Here is a 15,518-nt window from a genome sequence, read left to right on the forward strand (position 1 = left end):
TAAAGGTCAGATTTCATCTAATATTCTAAAGTTCTTGGTTTAGACAGGCTGTGGAAACAAAGAGATAAAAATTCTTTCAATTTGACTAATTAATCTCTAACTCTGAAGGCAATTTTTAACACAAATATGTACTTTTTTTGTTTCACAGAATTCAAAGTTCATGGGTATGTATTTGAAATTCTATTACTAGTCATGTATAATATCAGACTAATAAAACTTTTACATACTCATAAGAATAATATGCCGTGAAGTAGGATGACTGATAAGGAGTGCAGAGAAGAGATTACATGATCAAATACTAAATTCCTTTTTCACAGTATGGTCAGGCTAATGTAAGCTACTTGTTCCAACTAAAGATCCCCTTCAAATGTACTGAAAATGGGACTCAAATTTTGCAGCCTACTGTTTCCATAGCTTTCAGAGGTAGAAGAGATTTCTGTCACAGTAAATCAGTTTATAGCTTTCTGAATACACCAGGATACAATTTATGGAACAATCTGAAGTCAATTCTCTCATTAGCTAAACCACATGCTCTGGTACAAGACGGATTAAAGTGCTCAGACACATCCTGAAAATGGCTGTTTGTATTTAGTGAAGCAGTAATTCCTTTGCCAGGTTCATTTCATGCACTGTAACAAAAAGGAAAACCCACCAATCTATCAGCCCTCATGGAAAAGAAAAAAAAAAATCTAAACAAAGGAAAATAAACAAAAAATACCTAATGAAAAGTATGGTCCAAAAGCAAAAATATAAAATCACTTCCCCTCCCCAAATTAATAATATTCCAAGAAAAATTCACCTGGCTAAATGGAAAATAACTCTGTGGGAACATTTCTGTTTTTTTTAAAATTATTATTATTATTATTATTTATTTTAATTTGTTGTTGTTATTATTATTATTATTATTATAGTTGCTTTAAATTATCTAACACAGGGAAAACAAAAAAGGCACACACACAAAGGTCTTACAAATATCTCAGTTTTGTTCTCTTGAAACCCAGTCTGTTTACAGATTTTATTTAGCAAACCCTAACATATGAGTATTGACAGAAGCAGTTCTTTGATGACCTTCAGATGATACCTATCATTGTCTGTTTCTGATCCACTTCACTTATAGTAAAGAAATAGAGAACTGTGATATCCTTTTATCTTTTTTCTTTTCTCTTTTCCCTTTTTTTTCCATCACCTTATTGCTCTTTGAGCATCATTTCTTTTGAGGCAACTGCTCAAAACTCCTCACGTTTAGGTCAGGGAAAAAATCAGTGAATGTCACTGTATCTTTGACAGCAATAACAACAAAATTGGTTTAACTGGCTTATAGATTCATTTATTGGGAAAATAATAAGTTAATGATATTAATGATGACAGAAATTTAAACAGACAGCTTGAAATTTCTGTAAGCAGGCATTATTTGTCAAAGAAGGCATTAACCAGCAGTTGTGTTTCTTGCTTATTACCATCAAACTTATTTTATAACAGCACTAATTTGAAGGTTCTTTTCCCTAAATATTGCTAAGAAAATCAAACTGCAATTCTAAGTGCATTTAGCAGCTAAACTTTATAAAACCATAGACTCCCTTTACTTCTTTATCATGTCACCTGTTCTTCAATTTACAAGATCTTGTTACTCTAATCATGAATAGTCTCCATACATCTGGTACAACAGATTAAAGAGGACATTTTTAATTTCGCTTCAACAGTAATACTGGTTTTAATAGCCTGACTTCAGGAAAATGATTTATGAAACAACATATTTTATATATATCTTCAGGAAATTAAAGGTGATTCTGTCTAATTTCATTCCTTATTCATAATCTGTTTGACTAATTCCTAATTCGGATGCCTGGATGAATATTGCCTATCTGAGAAGAAACTACAATTACTAGTTCAATCATATTTATTTTAGTAAGAATAAAAACTACAGAGCTACATGAGAGACAATTTAGATAGACAAAAACCAACATTATGCTGTAAAGGAATGTATCTTCACTACTCCTGACATTTTAAATGAAATACACCACAAATGGCTTTCATCTATTGCAAATGTAGTAATTCTTGTCATGCTTATGCAAGTTTTCCATCACTAAATCTTTAACAACTAAAGTTACCTTGGTGTATTTATAAGGGTGACTAACAGAGTCAGCAGTTTGCAGATACATGCAAAACTATTTCTCTCTTTCTGTCTGTATGTTGAAAGTGGAGGTAAGTGGATCTCAGCACTATTGACTTGTGCAAGGAAGGCAGTCCAATTTACTTCTAGTGTAACATGGTGAGTTCTTCCACTGCTTTAGTTGCCAACATATCACTCTGAATCTCTGCATGCCTGTCGAAAGACAGATTAACAGAAAAAGATCTTGAAACAAATTTTAACTTGATTAAGCTGTAAGTTCTTTCACTTTATGGGGATCCAATCTTTCTTTGATAGATATGTACTCCTACTAAGGAGCAATACACATCTACCAGAAAAAGACATTTGATCATGAAAAAAAGAAAATAAATCAATACATTTCAACATATTTATTACTTTTACCAAATGTCAGTCTGTTCCGTGCTAGATCTTAGCTAACAGTAAGCATACCTGAACGCTTTACACACCCCCCTGCATAGGTCTTACTTCACTACATCAGCACTATTAATGAAATATATCTGTCAAGGCTTATTAAAATTCTTTTTGATGTGTATCTTGGCTCATAAACCTCCATACTATATTGATACTGCCTACAGAAATGTCCTTGTAGAAGTGAATCTCTGCAGACGGGATGATAAAAGAAATGTTCGAAACTTTAAAAAGTTTAGTCTCTAGCAGAGTTTCCTTTTCTGCCAACACTTCTTTTGAATCATGCTTTGTATTGCTTCTATATAGCTATTGTTAAAAAAATGGTTCATATGATATTTTAACTTATAGAGTAAAACATTTACAGATAAATGATAAAGAGATGAAAAGCAGGTGATGAATGCCAATCAGTTTTCATAGATATACCATTTTCAGTGCTTTGTTTAAATGTTGTGCCTGTACAGATCCTTAAGTAGCAAAGAAATCTTGTAAGATTTGTCTGAGCAAGAATTTATCAAGTCAACTGTAGCAGTGGATTTTTTTCATGTTCTTCTTCACTAATACAATCTTTTCTGCTTTTCTGTTTGCAGTACATTGCCACAGTTCACAGGAACTGCCCTTTGGAACTTTAGAGATGTGCTCCATAATTTGCAGTGTCTCCAGTGGCAGGCAACCCTATATACTTCGAGAGGTTCTTAAAGTTCTAAATTGCATGGGCAAAATTTTACTGATCATGATTTTATACGAATTTAACTGCATATACTGATAGTCTACAGTAATTTTTCCTATGCTAACAGGTAGTACTGTTCTTATTCCTTTAAAAGGTCATTTCTGGCCTCAGAATCAGTTATTCCATCAAATTTTACTGTGCAGTAATTTTCCTACAATAAGTTCCTCAGGCTCTTTACAAAGAACTTTGCTTTAATAAACTTTTTTTCGTATCTGATTTTATACAAATCTGAACAATCAGATCCTAATCAAGTTCAGATTGAAGTCAGTGGCTGTGGAACTTTTTACTGATTCAGGAGGGAAAGTGGGAGGAGGGGAAGGAGATAAAGAATGAATCTTAAATAGAGAATCGACCTTTGGGTACAAAAGTATGCAGTGTACATTCACACTGATTCAGTACTAAGCTCTGGAAGACATTTCTCTCAGAAGCATTTCTTAGGAATCAGACTGAAAACAAGATATGGATATAAGGTTAATTTTGAGGGAGATAAGTGGAAAAATAACACTGCTTAGCTATTCAGGGTTTTACATTAACTTAACATACATTAACCCCTTCCCCTCACACTTTTTATATCATTAATAAATTCTATTCCATATGTTAATTGGAATTATGTTAACTTATGACACTTTTTTTTTTTCCTTTTAAATTCTTGTAACTATAGACTATAAAAAAGAGTAAAACAAAACTGAAGCAAGAATAAATGAACAGTGGTAGAAACTAGCAGCCAACTTCTCTAGTAGTTTAAGATAAAATTCTTTGGAAGTTTAAGATTTTGCATTCAGCAGACATTAATATGAAAACATTATTTACTCAAATTTTTAATTCTAATTTAAGTGAAAATTTGACTTGTATTCATTTTCAGTTGGCATATTCTATATATTCTAAACATTTAAATGCTTATTGCTAGTCAAAAAAATCAAAACATTGAACTGAAGAGATTTTCTTATCCTCATACAGTTGGACAGGAAACAATCCAAGAAGTCCCAGAAATTATTAGTCAGTGTGGAAAATTCTGAAAGCAGTTTGTCCTGTGACCCAACAGTTTCTGTACATTTTTCTTTAACAACAGATGTGAACTGTTTTTTAAGAACAGAGGTGCAATGGTGAAAGATACACGTGTATTTATCTTTCCTACTTAACCGCATCTTAACATGGTGAATGTGTTGCTAAGAACTTCCAGAACATCCTTCAGTTCTGTCTTCCTATACTTGGTAGCAGGACACTTACTTGAAGTTTAGCTTAAAATCTCCAGGACTAAAAGCAGTGTGCCTTGAGCTTTCTCTGTCTTGAATTCCAAATTGGGGGTTAAACTAGCCACATGTTATCCAAAGATAATTCTCTGAATACAAATCAAATTTGTTTTGGTCCAATTACCCATTGCATCAATACTGAAGACCATAGAGCTACAAGAAAAAACTGCCTGAGTTGCAAAGATTTTCTAGACCTGGTTCCTTGTCTGAGGTGGCTTGGGTTCATACAGCTTAGACACCACAGATTCTGGTCAGTTACTGCATTCCTCAGAGAAGACCAAAGGCTCTGGTACATATGCGTTCACTTGTTTTGGGTCATGTCTGAAAAGCAGGGTTCAGTGCAGATGTCACAAAATGCCATGATATCACAGTGTGTGGCAGCATAGTTGAGTCAGCAAACTGCTGAAGAGTAGAATGCAGTTTGAAATTTCTCTTTTTTTTTGTATTTGAACACTGAAGGCACAAGTTTGGTAAATAAAGCACTCTTCTACAAACTGGATGCACAAAACATTCATTTGAAACAGAACAACTAGGTTAGTGTCTTTTTGTGTGTGTTTGGAGAGAATTGCCAATGCTTTGGCAAGACAATCCAGAATGCAGAACACTTAGGACAGTGAGAGTTTCCTGCTCAGCTTGGTCAGCTTGCCAAATACTGCCACAGACAATCATTCTGGGACCAGAGATAATACTGACAAATGGGCACAAAAGAATAATGGAAGAAAAAGTACAAAAGACAAGCATGAATGCAATTTCTTTTCTTGCCAGCAACGACAGTAATATAAGTAGGGGTGAAGCTATGAGTCTGTACATACTTCTTGAACAAATCCACTTCATGTAAAATTGATAAATCCTCTGCAATCAGAGACCAGAATTTAAACTTGCACCATAACTGAATGTCAAAACATTTTGGGCAGTTTTGAAAACAAAACCATTTTTGGTAAGAGGGAAATTTTTCACAGGCTGAAAACGTGGAAATTTTGGAAAATGGCAAAGCCTGGTATGGTAGCTGTGCAAGGGTGTCAAACCGTTATGGAAAATGCACAAACACTGGATGGTCTTGTATTAAAATTCTCTTGAAATAGACTTAGTTTCTGCTGCAGAACAAACTGGTGAGAGAGGTGTATAACTTGAGATTAACTAAATCTTCCCAACTTTATTTAAAGCTCTACCACCACTCTGTCTGGCACATTTTGTTTTTACTCAAGGGCTGAACCCTTCCTTTCTTCCTGAGGTGGTTTGCAGAAGGAGAATAAAAAAGAACTTTTTATATATATGTACAAAAAATAAAAATAAAAATAAAAATAAAAATAAAAATAAAAATAAAAATAAAAATAAGATTTTCTCTTTAGAAAAGATTATGGAAAAAAAGTCAGCAAGTTTGTGGCATAAAATATTCCCATGACAAGCAAGGAATGGCGAACAGAGATAAGTTTACAATTTTACAGATGAACAGAATTCTTATCTTCTTGACATTGAAATGCTTTATTTTGTATTCTGATATTGGTACCAACCATTCTACATGATATTTGGAAATGCATGACCTAGGAGAACAATTTAAACTGATTTCCTGTGACCTCTGAATAACTTAGACTTGTAGTAAGATCCACATAATTGATTTCATACTTCATTATTTTCATGTCTCACATAAATTTGGCCTTTTCAATTTGTTGCTGATGTTCTTGTTGACTACCACACTTAAGCAGATGATCTTGTTGACTACCACACTTAAACAGATATATATTTAAAGTCCAGTTAGGATTCCTGCTAAGTTTTATGTTGATCATATGTTTCACTGACTAATGTTTTTGTAGAAAATGAGAGGTAGAAGAACCTATTAGTTTTCACAAGCTCCAGGCTCACATGAGAAATAAAATGGATTACTTTCATCAAATCATAATTGGAAAATAGTACTTCCACATGTGGCCTTTGAAACAGGATGTAGACAATCTGTAAAAAGTGATATTTTATGAAGTCAGAAAATTGAAAGATTATATCTAACTCTTAGCACAGCTTAAACTGCAGACTTTTAAATCTCCTTAATATTTCTATTTGATTCTTTTGAATATTCCTTTACTCACCTGTTCTCAAACGGCAAAAAAACTTAAAACCTGCTATAAGATTAATTACAAAGAAGATCTAAACCTACTAGTGTCAACAAGCTCTTAAGTGAGCTTTGCTTCTTCACCACTATTTTTGCAATGACTTGGATCTATATCATGACAGATATGAGGCTCTATCATTTGTTCTAAGAATTCCTCTGAAAAAGTTCTGTTTGCTCTCTACTTTGCTCCCACAGATTTCATATTAACACCTTTTACAAGTAGGAAAAAAACTGCTATGGTAACTAACCCTAAGGAACTGTGCATAAAGTGTGCCTTTTTGTCAATTCTAAAGAAAACTTAAAGAAAGAAATAATTTGAATAATCGTTTATGTAATGTGTCATGATAATATTTAATTGTAATGTTAAACTAAAATACTTTCACTGTCAATCTGAATATATACATAGAAGTTTCAGGTAAAGCTTAAGTAAGAATAATTTATGTGCCATAGACAACTGACACAATGTCTGAGCAAAAGCACTGTAATCAGTGTATCAGAAGATGTTTGTTTATGAGTGGTACAGTGAATTCAACTAGAAGATGGGGCTGCTGCAAATGCTGAGTCGTGAAATGGCACATGTTGAATAATAATCCAGATTGATAGGCCTACTTCAGTGATACTGAAGCAGACTGAATGTTTTACTGAGCAAGATGACTCAGCCTCTGTTTAAGAAGGTCAGTGCAAAGCTAACTGAATGAAATTTAAACATCTAAGAAACTGGGAGGCCAGACTGACTTATACCTGGCAATTCTAATAAAGATGACATAGACCACAGCTTTTGCAGGCATGCTACCAACAATATTGCTTTCATTGAAGTGACTGTTTCATTATCAGTTTTTTCCTCCTCAGCTACCCTCCTGGACTGATCTGATGTTCTAGTGAACATAAAGAAGAAAACAGATCAGTGTGCCTGCAGTAAATCTGAGGCATATGAAAGGTGTCTAATTTATGATTGTTTATTTTTTCCACAAAATGTCTGCATATTAATTAAGTTGGTTTGTGTCCCTTTCCTTGAAAGAAGGAAAGATTTGGAGAACAGTTGGAGGACTGTTCAATTCAAAAGTCGTTTCTCACAAAGCACTTGAGTACAGATACTATTCACTTCTTTTATGACAGAGAAGTTGTAGAATGACAGGTGTTGGAAACAGGAACCTCTGGAGATCATATTACCCCATGTCCTACTGAAGCAGGTTCCCCGTGTTAAATTACTAGAAATTGTCCAGGTGAGTTGTGAATATCTCCCAAGAAGGAGATTCTACAACTTATCTGAGCAGCCTGTTTCAGTGCCCTGTCACAGTCACAGAGATTTTCTTCATGTTTGTACAAATCTTCCCATGTTACAGTTTATGCCTGTTGTCCCTCGTCCTATCACAGACCACTGCCAAAAAAAGCCTGGCTCCATCCATTTGACTTCCATTCTTTAGATATTTCTAAATGTTAGTAAGATCCCCTCCTAGTCTTCTCCAGGCTGAACAGTCCCAGGCTTCCTTATATAGGAGATGCACAAGACCCCTAATATGTAGCCCTCAACTCGGAGCTTTGAGAAATCCCTGGCTGGACAATTCATGAAACTTGTGTCTAAGGAATGCCAAGCAACAGGAAGTTGAGGAAGGATGTGGTCCATTCATGTTGTGGTATGATCCCATTCTTGGAAAGATATATTAACTCAAAACTCCAAGAATGAATGACTGAAAAACCTTAAAATAGTAGATCCAGAAGCAGTCATAAAAGCTATGCTTCCTTATCTGGAATGTTCCTAAATTAACCATTTGAATTAAGAATAAAAGTTTGCTGAAAACTACAGTCCATTGTCGATCTGTTTTCCCTCTGTGACTTCAGCAAGTCTGATCTTTACAGCCAATGATGTTAAATAAACCGGTCACGTAGCTCTTTATCTGTCACACCCCACAAATCACATTTTCCACCATTAAAGTACTATGTGTTTTGGCTTTTAATTACCTGACTTATCAGCATGTAATATTTTTCTCCTTCCCTGCAATAATTACATTCTGAATCAGTGTGCCATTCAATATTGACCTTTATTTATAACTCTCACAAAGAGTTGAATGTTTATTTATAAAGCATGAAAAGCAGAGTTTGTAAGAATATTGATTCAGTTTATTTAAAAAGCAGTGGCCTAGCATTCTGTGAGTAGAAGTAATCACAGGCAATTACTAGCGACTGCTTTTCACTACTAATCTTGGGTTTAACATTATAATTGTATTACTGAATTTGCTTCACTTTGCTTATATACATCACCAGGGTCTTAATAAGAAGTCTGATATCAACGTAATTTAATAATGTCCAGGGCAAAAATGCTTTTAATTGATTTAAAAGAAGGCAGACATATAAGCAATGCTAGATACTGAGGAATGAAGTATTGTAATGTTCTTATTATTTTGCAATAAATGATAATTCACATTTAAATGCATTAATGAAATAAGTTCTTAGTGGCTGGGTCACAAATTTTTAATGTTGATGTTGCTAACAAAATCACTAACTGCTCCTAATAGTGCCCCTAAGCTAAGCTTCACTTCATACCTCGTATAAAAGCTACTTTGATTGCTAGTAGCATGAATTTGTGAGTGTGAAAGGCAAAGTCAAACTGTGAATAATTCTTCTTGTCCTTATCCCAGTATATAATGTGTGGAAAGTGTCCACACTCAGAAAAAGCTTAAAGAAAAGCAAATCTAGCTAACAATAACTAAGGCCCCAGATCTATGTTGACTTCATGTTACTAGACGGATAATTTCAGAGCAAGATCCAATGAATGTGTAACAGTCTGTTTGGGATTAAATTAGTGCTCTGAGAAGCAGTAGGGTAATGACAATTGTCTAGAGACTGTAATTTTGTAAAGGGCTGACCAGTCATACTTCATTATCTGTTTTTGTTTTTTGTTTGTTTGTTTGTTTTCTCATGTTCTCAACGTTAATTTATCTTGTTTAAGATATGAAAGTGGCAGAAATCATGTTCATGAGACATAAAAATTGTGGTTTTTTTCTTTATTTTAATAAAGTTCTCAATGAAATGCATATGGAGAAAAAAATATTTGAGTGAAATGCTATTCTGATAGGACAACAATTTGTTAAGAAAACTGTGCTGCTTGTACCAAGGAGCAGGACATTTGTGACAAATATTCATTCAACTTAGGGATTTAATCCTAATTTTTTGAAAAACCTTTACTTGCACTCCTAGTGTTTTCCTGTGAACTTCTACTTCCTATAAATTGTGCCTAGTAAAGAGCTTTTCTTCATCTAACAATAAATGACATCCATACAACAAACTTTATAATGCTGAAAAATCTGTAATGAATATATTTTGGAAAAGAATATCAGGAATCCAAAGCTAATGCTAAATCATAACATATCTCTAATGGTTAATTACTTAATTTTAATTGCTGCTTTGCCCTCTCTTCTGTTTTCTGCTTGCATTTTCCAGCACAGATTGACAATTCAAAGAGGGTGAATCTTTTGTTATGAGTTAAAATAACGTATCATTATCTTATTGTGAAGTATGCTGACCTCCTGCTGAGTCAGATGTCCATGAAAATATGCATATACCTTGTCTATCCCATTACTGGAAATCACAGCTGGCAGGAACTTCAAAAATATTTTATATATATATATAGTTTGTGAGTTCAACATGAGATATATTTCATACTGAATCACCGCTGGACAAGAAACAGCTTGTGTTTCACCACTTTATTATTATTTTTAATTTTTATTTTTTCAGTTTGGTTGGTTTGGGCTTTCTTTTTATTTTCCTCCAGGAAAAAGTTGAGAAAAACATAATACATTTTAAAGCATTGTCATCTGAATATGCTAAATACTCATAGGAAAAAATTTAAAAATGAACAATGACTTTCTCCACCAATCTGTAACAAAGCAGATCAACATATTCTATGGGTTTTTAGGATCTGACAAATTGGTAAAAGAAATAGATGGTGGAAAATTTTAGCCCAACTTTCCACCTACCACGCAGAATACCATCTATTATCTGCACTACAGTAGGTGAGAAGCTCTGCTTAGCTTTCGAATTACTGGATATTGAGGTAAAAAATCAACAGATAACCAACTAAACAGATATTTGCTGTGTCCCAAATGGCACTTCTTATGTATTAATTAATAAATTTATTTCATTTTTTCCCACTTTAAGAAACAAAATCATTTCTTTTTCACATGTATACGCAACTTCATGAATCACGTGTAGAATTTATTGAGCTGAAGTCTATTCAGACCAGTGAAAATATTCTGCATTCAATGGACGTTTGAAAAACTATTAGCAAATGCAGACTGACACATTTTTAACACATGAGTATGAAAAATGAAATGATTTTGAAGTTCTGAATCTTAAAATGTACAGTTAAGTTTTGTGATTATGAAAAAAAATATTCAACTACTTTTTGCACAACTTCAAAAAGATGGAATGTAAATATGTCTACTTGAGTGATTGAAATATACTAGGAAAAAAAAAAAGTCATTCTAAATACAAGCAAAACCCCAAACTAACCAACTTATTTAAATGGCATCTATCAACACTATAATCTCACTGATGTAAGTCAATTGCAAGTGAGAAATGATGGAGCTTTATGCTGACTACCTTAAATGTGCTTGAGTGTGTACACATGTGGTGGTTTCACCCTGATGAGCAGCTAAACTCCACCACATTGCTTTCTCAGCACTCTCTACACAAAAGAACAGGGAGGTGGGGGTGGAAATAAAATGAGAAAGGTTTCAAGGGTTGAGATAAAAAGAGGGAGATCCAATTACCATCATCCCAGGCAAAATGGACTAGAGAAGGGAGAAACTAAAAACAAATTAAAACACATTCCCTCCACTCTGCTTCTTCCCACTGAACCGCACATGGGAACAGGGAATGGGGGCTGTGGTCAGTCTCTAAGGCTTTGTCTGCTGCTCCTTCATGGTTACTCCCTTCCACTGCTCCAGCATGGGGACCATCCCTTCAGATGCCATCCTTCCCAAATGGATTGTATATAGGCTAACATAATAGGATTGTATATAGGCTAACATGGGTCTGCACCATGGATGGGGTCTGAGTCCATGCATCTTCATGGGATATTTATAAATCTTACAAATATAGGCTCACTTGAATTCTTTACAACCACCCTGCAAGATTGCATTTGACAAAGTCCCTCAAAGAAGTAATTGTTAATATTTCTATGGGCATGAATACACCCACTGAGATTTATATGTGAAATTCAATCAAAAATATTTTATATTTAAGTAAAAATGTTAATTTAATTAACATTTTAAAAAGATCATAGGATATTTTGAGTTGGAAGAGAGCTCAGGAGACCCCCAGTCCTACCTGCTGTTCATTGCAGGTAAGATTAGAGGTTAGACTCTACAGGACCTTGTCATTTCAGAGAGCTTTACACGATCTGGACTAAACCCTCATGGATGGAGACTGCACAGCCTTGCTGTTGGAAAGTTCTTGTTTCAGCTATTATCCATCACTTCCCATCATTTCCCACTATAAAGTGTTCACTGGATCTCCTGTGCAACTGGTAGGTGCCCCCAGAGCCATCTCTCCTCCAGGTGGAACAAGCCCCAGTACCACATTCTGTCATCCCAGTGCATCATTTCTAGTCTTGACTATCCTGGTGGCCTCCACTGAACTCACTGAACTCACAAAACCAAAAACAGTGTTCTAAATGTAGTCTATTAGAACATAACTCTGTACCTGTATATAAAGCAAAGAAATTGTATCTTGAACAAACAAGCATTTCAAAAGACTTAAAAACTGCTTTAATGAAAAAAACAAACAAACAAATAACACTCCACCCCACCCCTCCACATGAATGGACACACATGAATCAGGAACATTACTGAGCTACGGTTATCATCTACAAGTAATACTATAACAAGGCTCCATTTATGAATACAGAGCTAATAATTTTCATTATAGGATCTTATAATCACTTAGCAATTTGATGATAAGCCCTATTCTTGAAAGGCTTTCTGTACCCAAAATCCAGCAAGAGAGATTTAGACATTTTGGAGTAATGAGAGAAAGGAGACACTTGCACATTCTGTATATTTATATGTATATAGGGAAGGTGACATCTCAGCAGACAATTAACACCTTAATACGTTTAAGATTTGCAAATTACACATATATTTAATGAATTAAGTGGCTTAATTACTATGGTTTGATCCTGCTGATACAAGAAGATCTAATTCCTAATGACAGCAATGATAACATAGCAAGGCACTTTCACTTATAACTTCATCAATGAGGGCATCTCTGCTGTTCACAGAAAACCTGGGGCTGTAGAGTTATGCATTCTGTGCACAGAGGCTAAGCAGCCTCTATCTGCCCCAAGCCAGGCTAGGTGGCTTGGGAATTCATACTAATGCCATGTCATTGTTTAGAAAAGACTGCAAGAATTGACAGTGCCAAAAATAAAGTGAAAGGTAGCCCGGAAAGACTTGAGAGGAAGAAAGTTCAATTTTAGCTGGGTAACCAGGTTTATCTATTTCATTCACCACCTTCTTAGTGCAAAATGACCATGTAATTCCATCATGTTCTTGCTACTCGCTCTGGTTCTGTAGCTTCTGAATTTGTAATTGCAAACTATCACATTATGCAGGATAAGGAAAGTTCAGAAGCCAGAGTTTCCTCATCATGTTGAGCACGTCAGACACTATATCGGCTGCCACTCTACTTCACCTTCTTGCTGTGATTTAAATGAAGAAAAGCAGTCCTTTTTATGAAGAGGAATAGCTCAGGCTTGTAAATGCAAGAAAGCGTTACAAAAGGCAAACGTCAAAATCCTGTATACAGTTATTGTCTAGAAGAAAGTATTCCAGTATTTCATAATGGAAGTTACTTGAACACTTCAGAATTCAGAATATCACAAAAGCATGCTATCATATCTTCATTAAGGTTGGAAAAGACCTTTAAGGTCATCAAGTCAACTGTCAACCCATCACACCATGCCCACTACACCATCATCCTTTGGATGCTTGGACTCATTAGAGTGATATCAGTGTTCCTTTCCCCCAGCTTCACCCAGCTGATCCGTTTACTTGTTATTGGGCTGTTAGAAAAGCAAACTGATTATTATTCTATTTTCTAAAAGATTATGGGCACCTTTGGTTTTTAATTTGTTCTTTCTGTTTTTTAAGCACTTGATGGTTCTTTCTTTTAAAGTTGTGACACAAAATGGCAAGAAGTATTTTGCTCACAGAATTCAAAGACTCAAAAAAAACCCCATCCAAACAAACAAACTAACAAACAAAAACCCAAACATCCAAGAAGCTATCTAATGAAGGAGAACAATCAGTAATAATTGTGAGATGAGAACTTGGAGAAGCAGTGGATGTACTAAAGCAGGAAACTGGATTGTTTTCTGAGTTTAACGTCTGGGCAGATATTCACTTTCTAATAAGCATGAGATAAATCTGTCTCCTTGCAGACCAGCATCATCTGCCAATGATACTTGATGTGAGTTCCTTTGCTGCAAGATATGTAACATGCAGAAGGCCACTCCTACAGCAACAGTGCTGTTTTTGTTCTGTTTGGAAGAGTTTAAGTGTGGTTCTACTATTTCCCCCCCCCCCCCCGCCCCTTACCTCAATCTTGTGCTGTTGTTATGAATTAATGAGCTCCAGAACTACATAAGTCTAGGACCGTGAAATAGGCAGATGACAGAACAGACATCTAATTGGATCAGTAATTCAGATATAAGTATACCTGATTTTGAATCACAATGCAAGGTAGAGTAATTCAGGCACATTTCTGGTACCCAAAAGTATTATTTCTGTGTGTATGTGTTGCTTTTTTATTACATAGCTTTAATTATATGTAGTCCTCAGGGACTAAAATTGTCATAAATATTTGTATCAATAAATAATTAAAACTAACATAAATGTGAGTCAAATTGTCCTCAGGGAAAGCTCAAGTTCCAGAGGTGTCAGTAGTGGTCTCATCAAGAACAGAACTAGACATTTCTAATGAAATCCACCACCCAGTTGCATGATGAATGAATGCTATGAGGGCTCTGCTGTCCTAGAAAGAAGCAGCATAAATTTACTTTAAGCAATTTAATTCTGATCATAACCATCATCTTTTATATGTGCTACTGGTTTTGAATTACTAATGACGTGACATAAAATTGATGTATATCAATATTTCCTTGTGTCTTAAGCACAGGGAAATGATTTCCAGTCAGTATTGCCATAATATCTCCAGAAGGAATAAAATACAACTGTTATCCCTACCATGTACTCAGTTTGTGTCTACCAGTACACACACACATATGAATAAACTCAAAAAATCAACCCAATATTAAAAACCAAAACAAATCAAGCATAATCGTATTTTGATTGTCTATTAAATTTGAAATAAGTTCAAACATAAGAAACTCTGTTTTCAGATTACCTTGGATACTCTGTTTGCAACCTCTCTGCCTACTGTCAGCCCCTGAACAAAGGTCCGTGCAGCAATGAACGCTCTAGTCACTTGAACCTTCAGCTTCCTGGGTACATCTCCAAATGGTTTCAGCTGGTCTGTGTACTTGCTTACACACTCCAAGTAGTCCTCAGTGAAATGATACTGGGGGTTTATAAGCTGGAACATCCTCTCCAGCAACCGAGCCCAGAAATCATTCAGCATTTCCTCCAAGTTCACATTGCCTCCTGTGTAATAACGCTTCAGTTCTGTGAAGAGATCCTGGAACACCTCTGAGTTCTGCATATACAGTGTGCCGTATGTCCGTACAAACATATCATTTAAGGACCTTTCTGCATTCTCAAGAAGTTCTCGGAAAAATTCTGCAAAGTAAATAAGGAGACATTAACAAAGACATATTAGTAAAGCATAAATGATTTCTTGATTGCATACCCATGTTAACATTTA

General features: G+C 35.0%; 1 protein-coding gene across 1 annotated transcript in view; it reads right to left on the bottom strand.

Moving 5' to 3' along the window:
• Positions 1-15,518, bottom strand: part of GPC6 (glypican 6) — a 697,205-nt gene that overhangs the window by 316,915 nt on the left and 364,772 nt on the right. The window contains exon 3 of the mRNA XM_015851542.2: positions 15,042-15,433. Within this exon, the coding sequence (XP_015707028.1) occupies positions 15,042-15,433 (392 nt within the window). The remainder of the gene's footprint in view (positions 1-15,041; positions 15,434-15,518) is intronic.

This window comes from Coturnix japonica, chromosome 1 (assembly GCF_001577835.2).
Source record: "Coturnix japonica isolate 7356 chromosome 1, Coturnix japonica 2.1, whole genome shotgun sequence".
Lineage (NCBI taxonomy): Eukaryota > Metazoa > Chordata > Aves > Galliformes > Phasianidae > Coturnix > Coturnix japonica.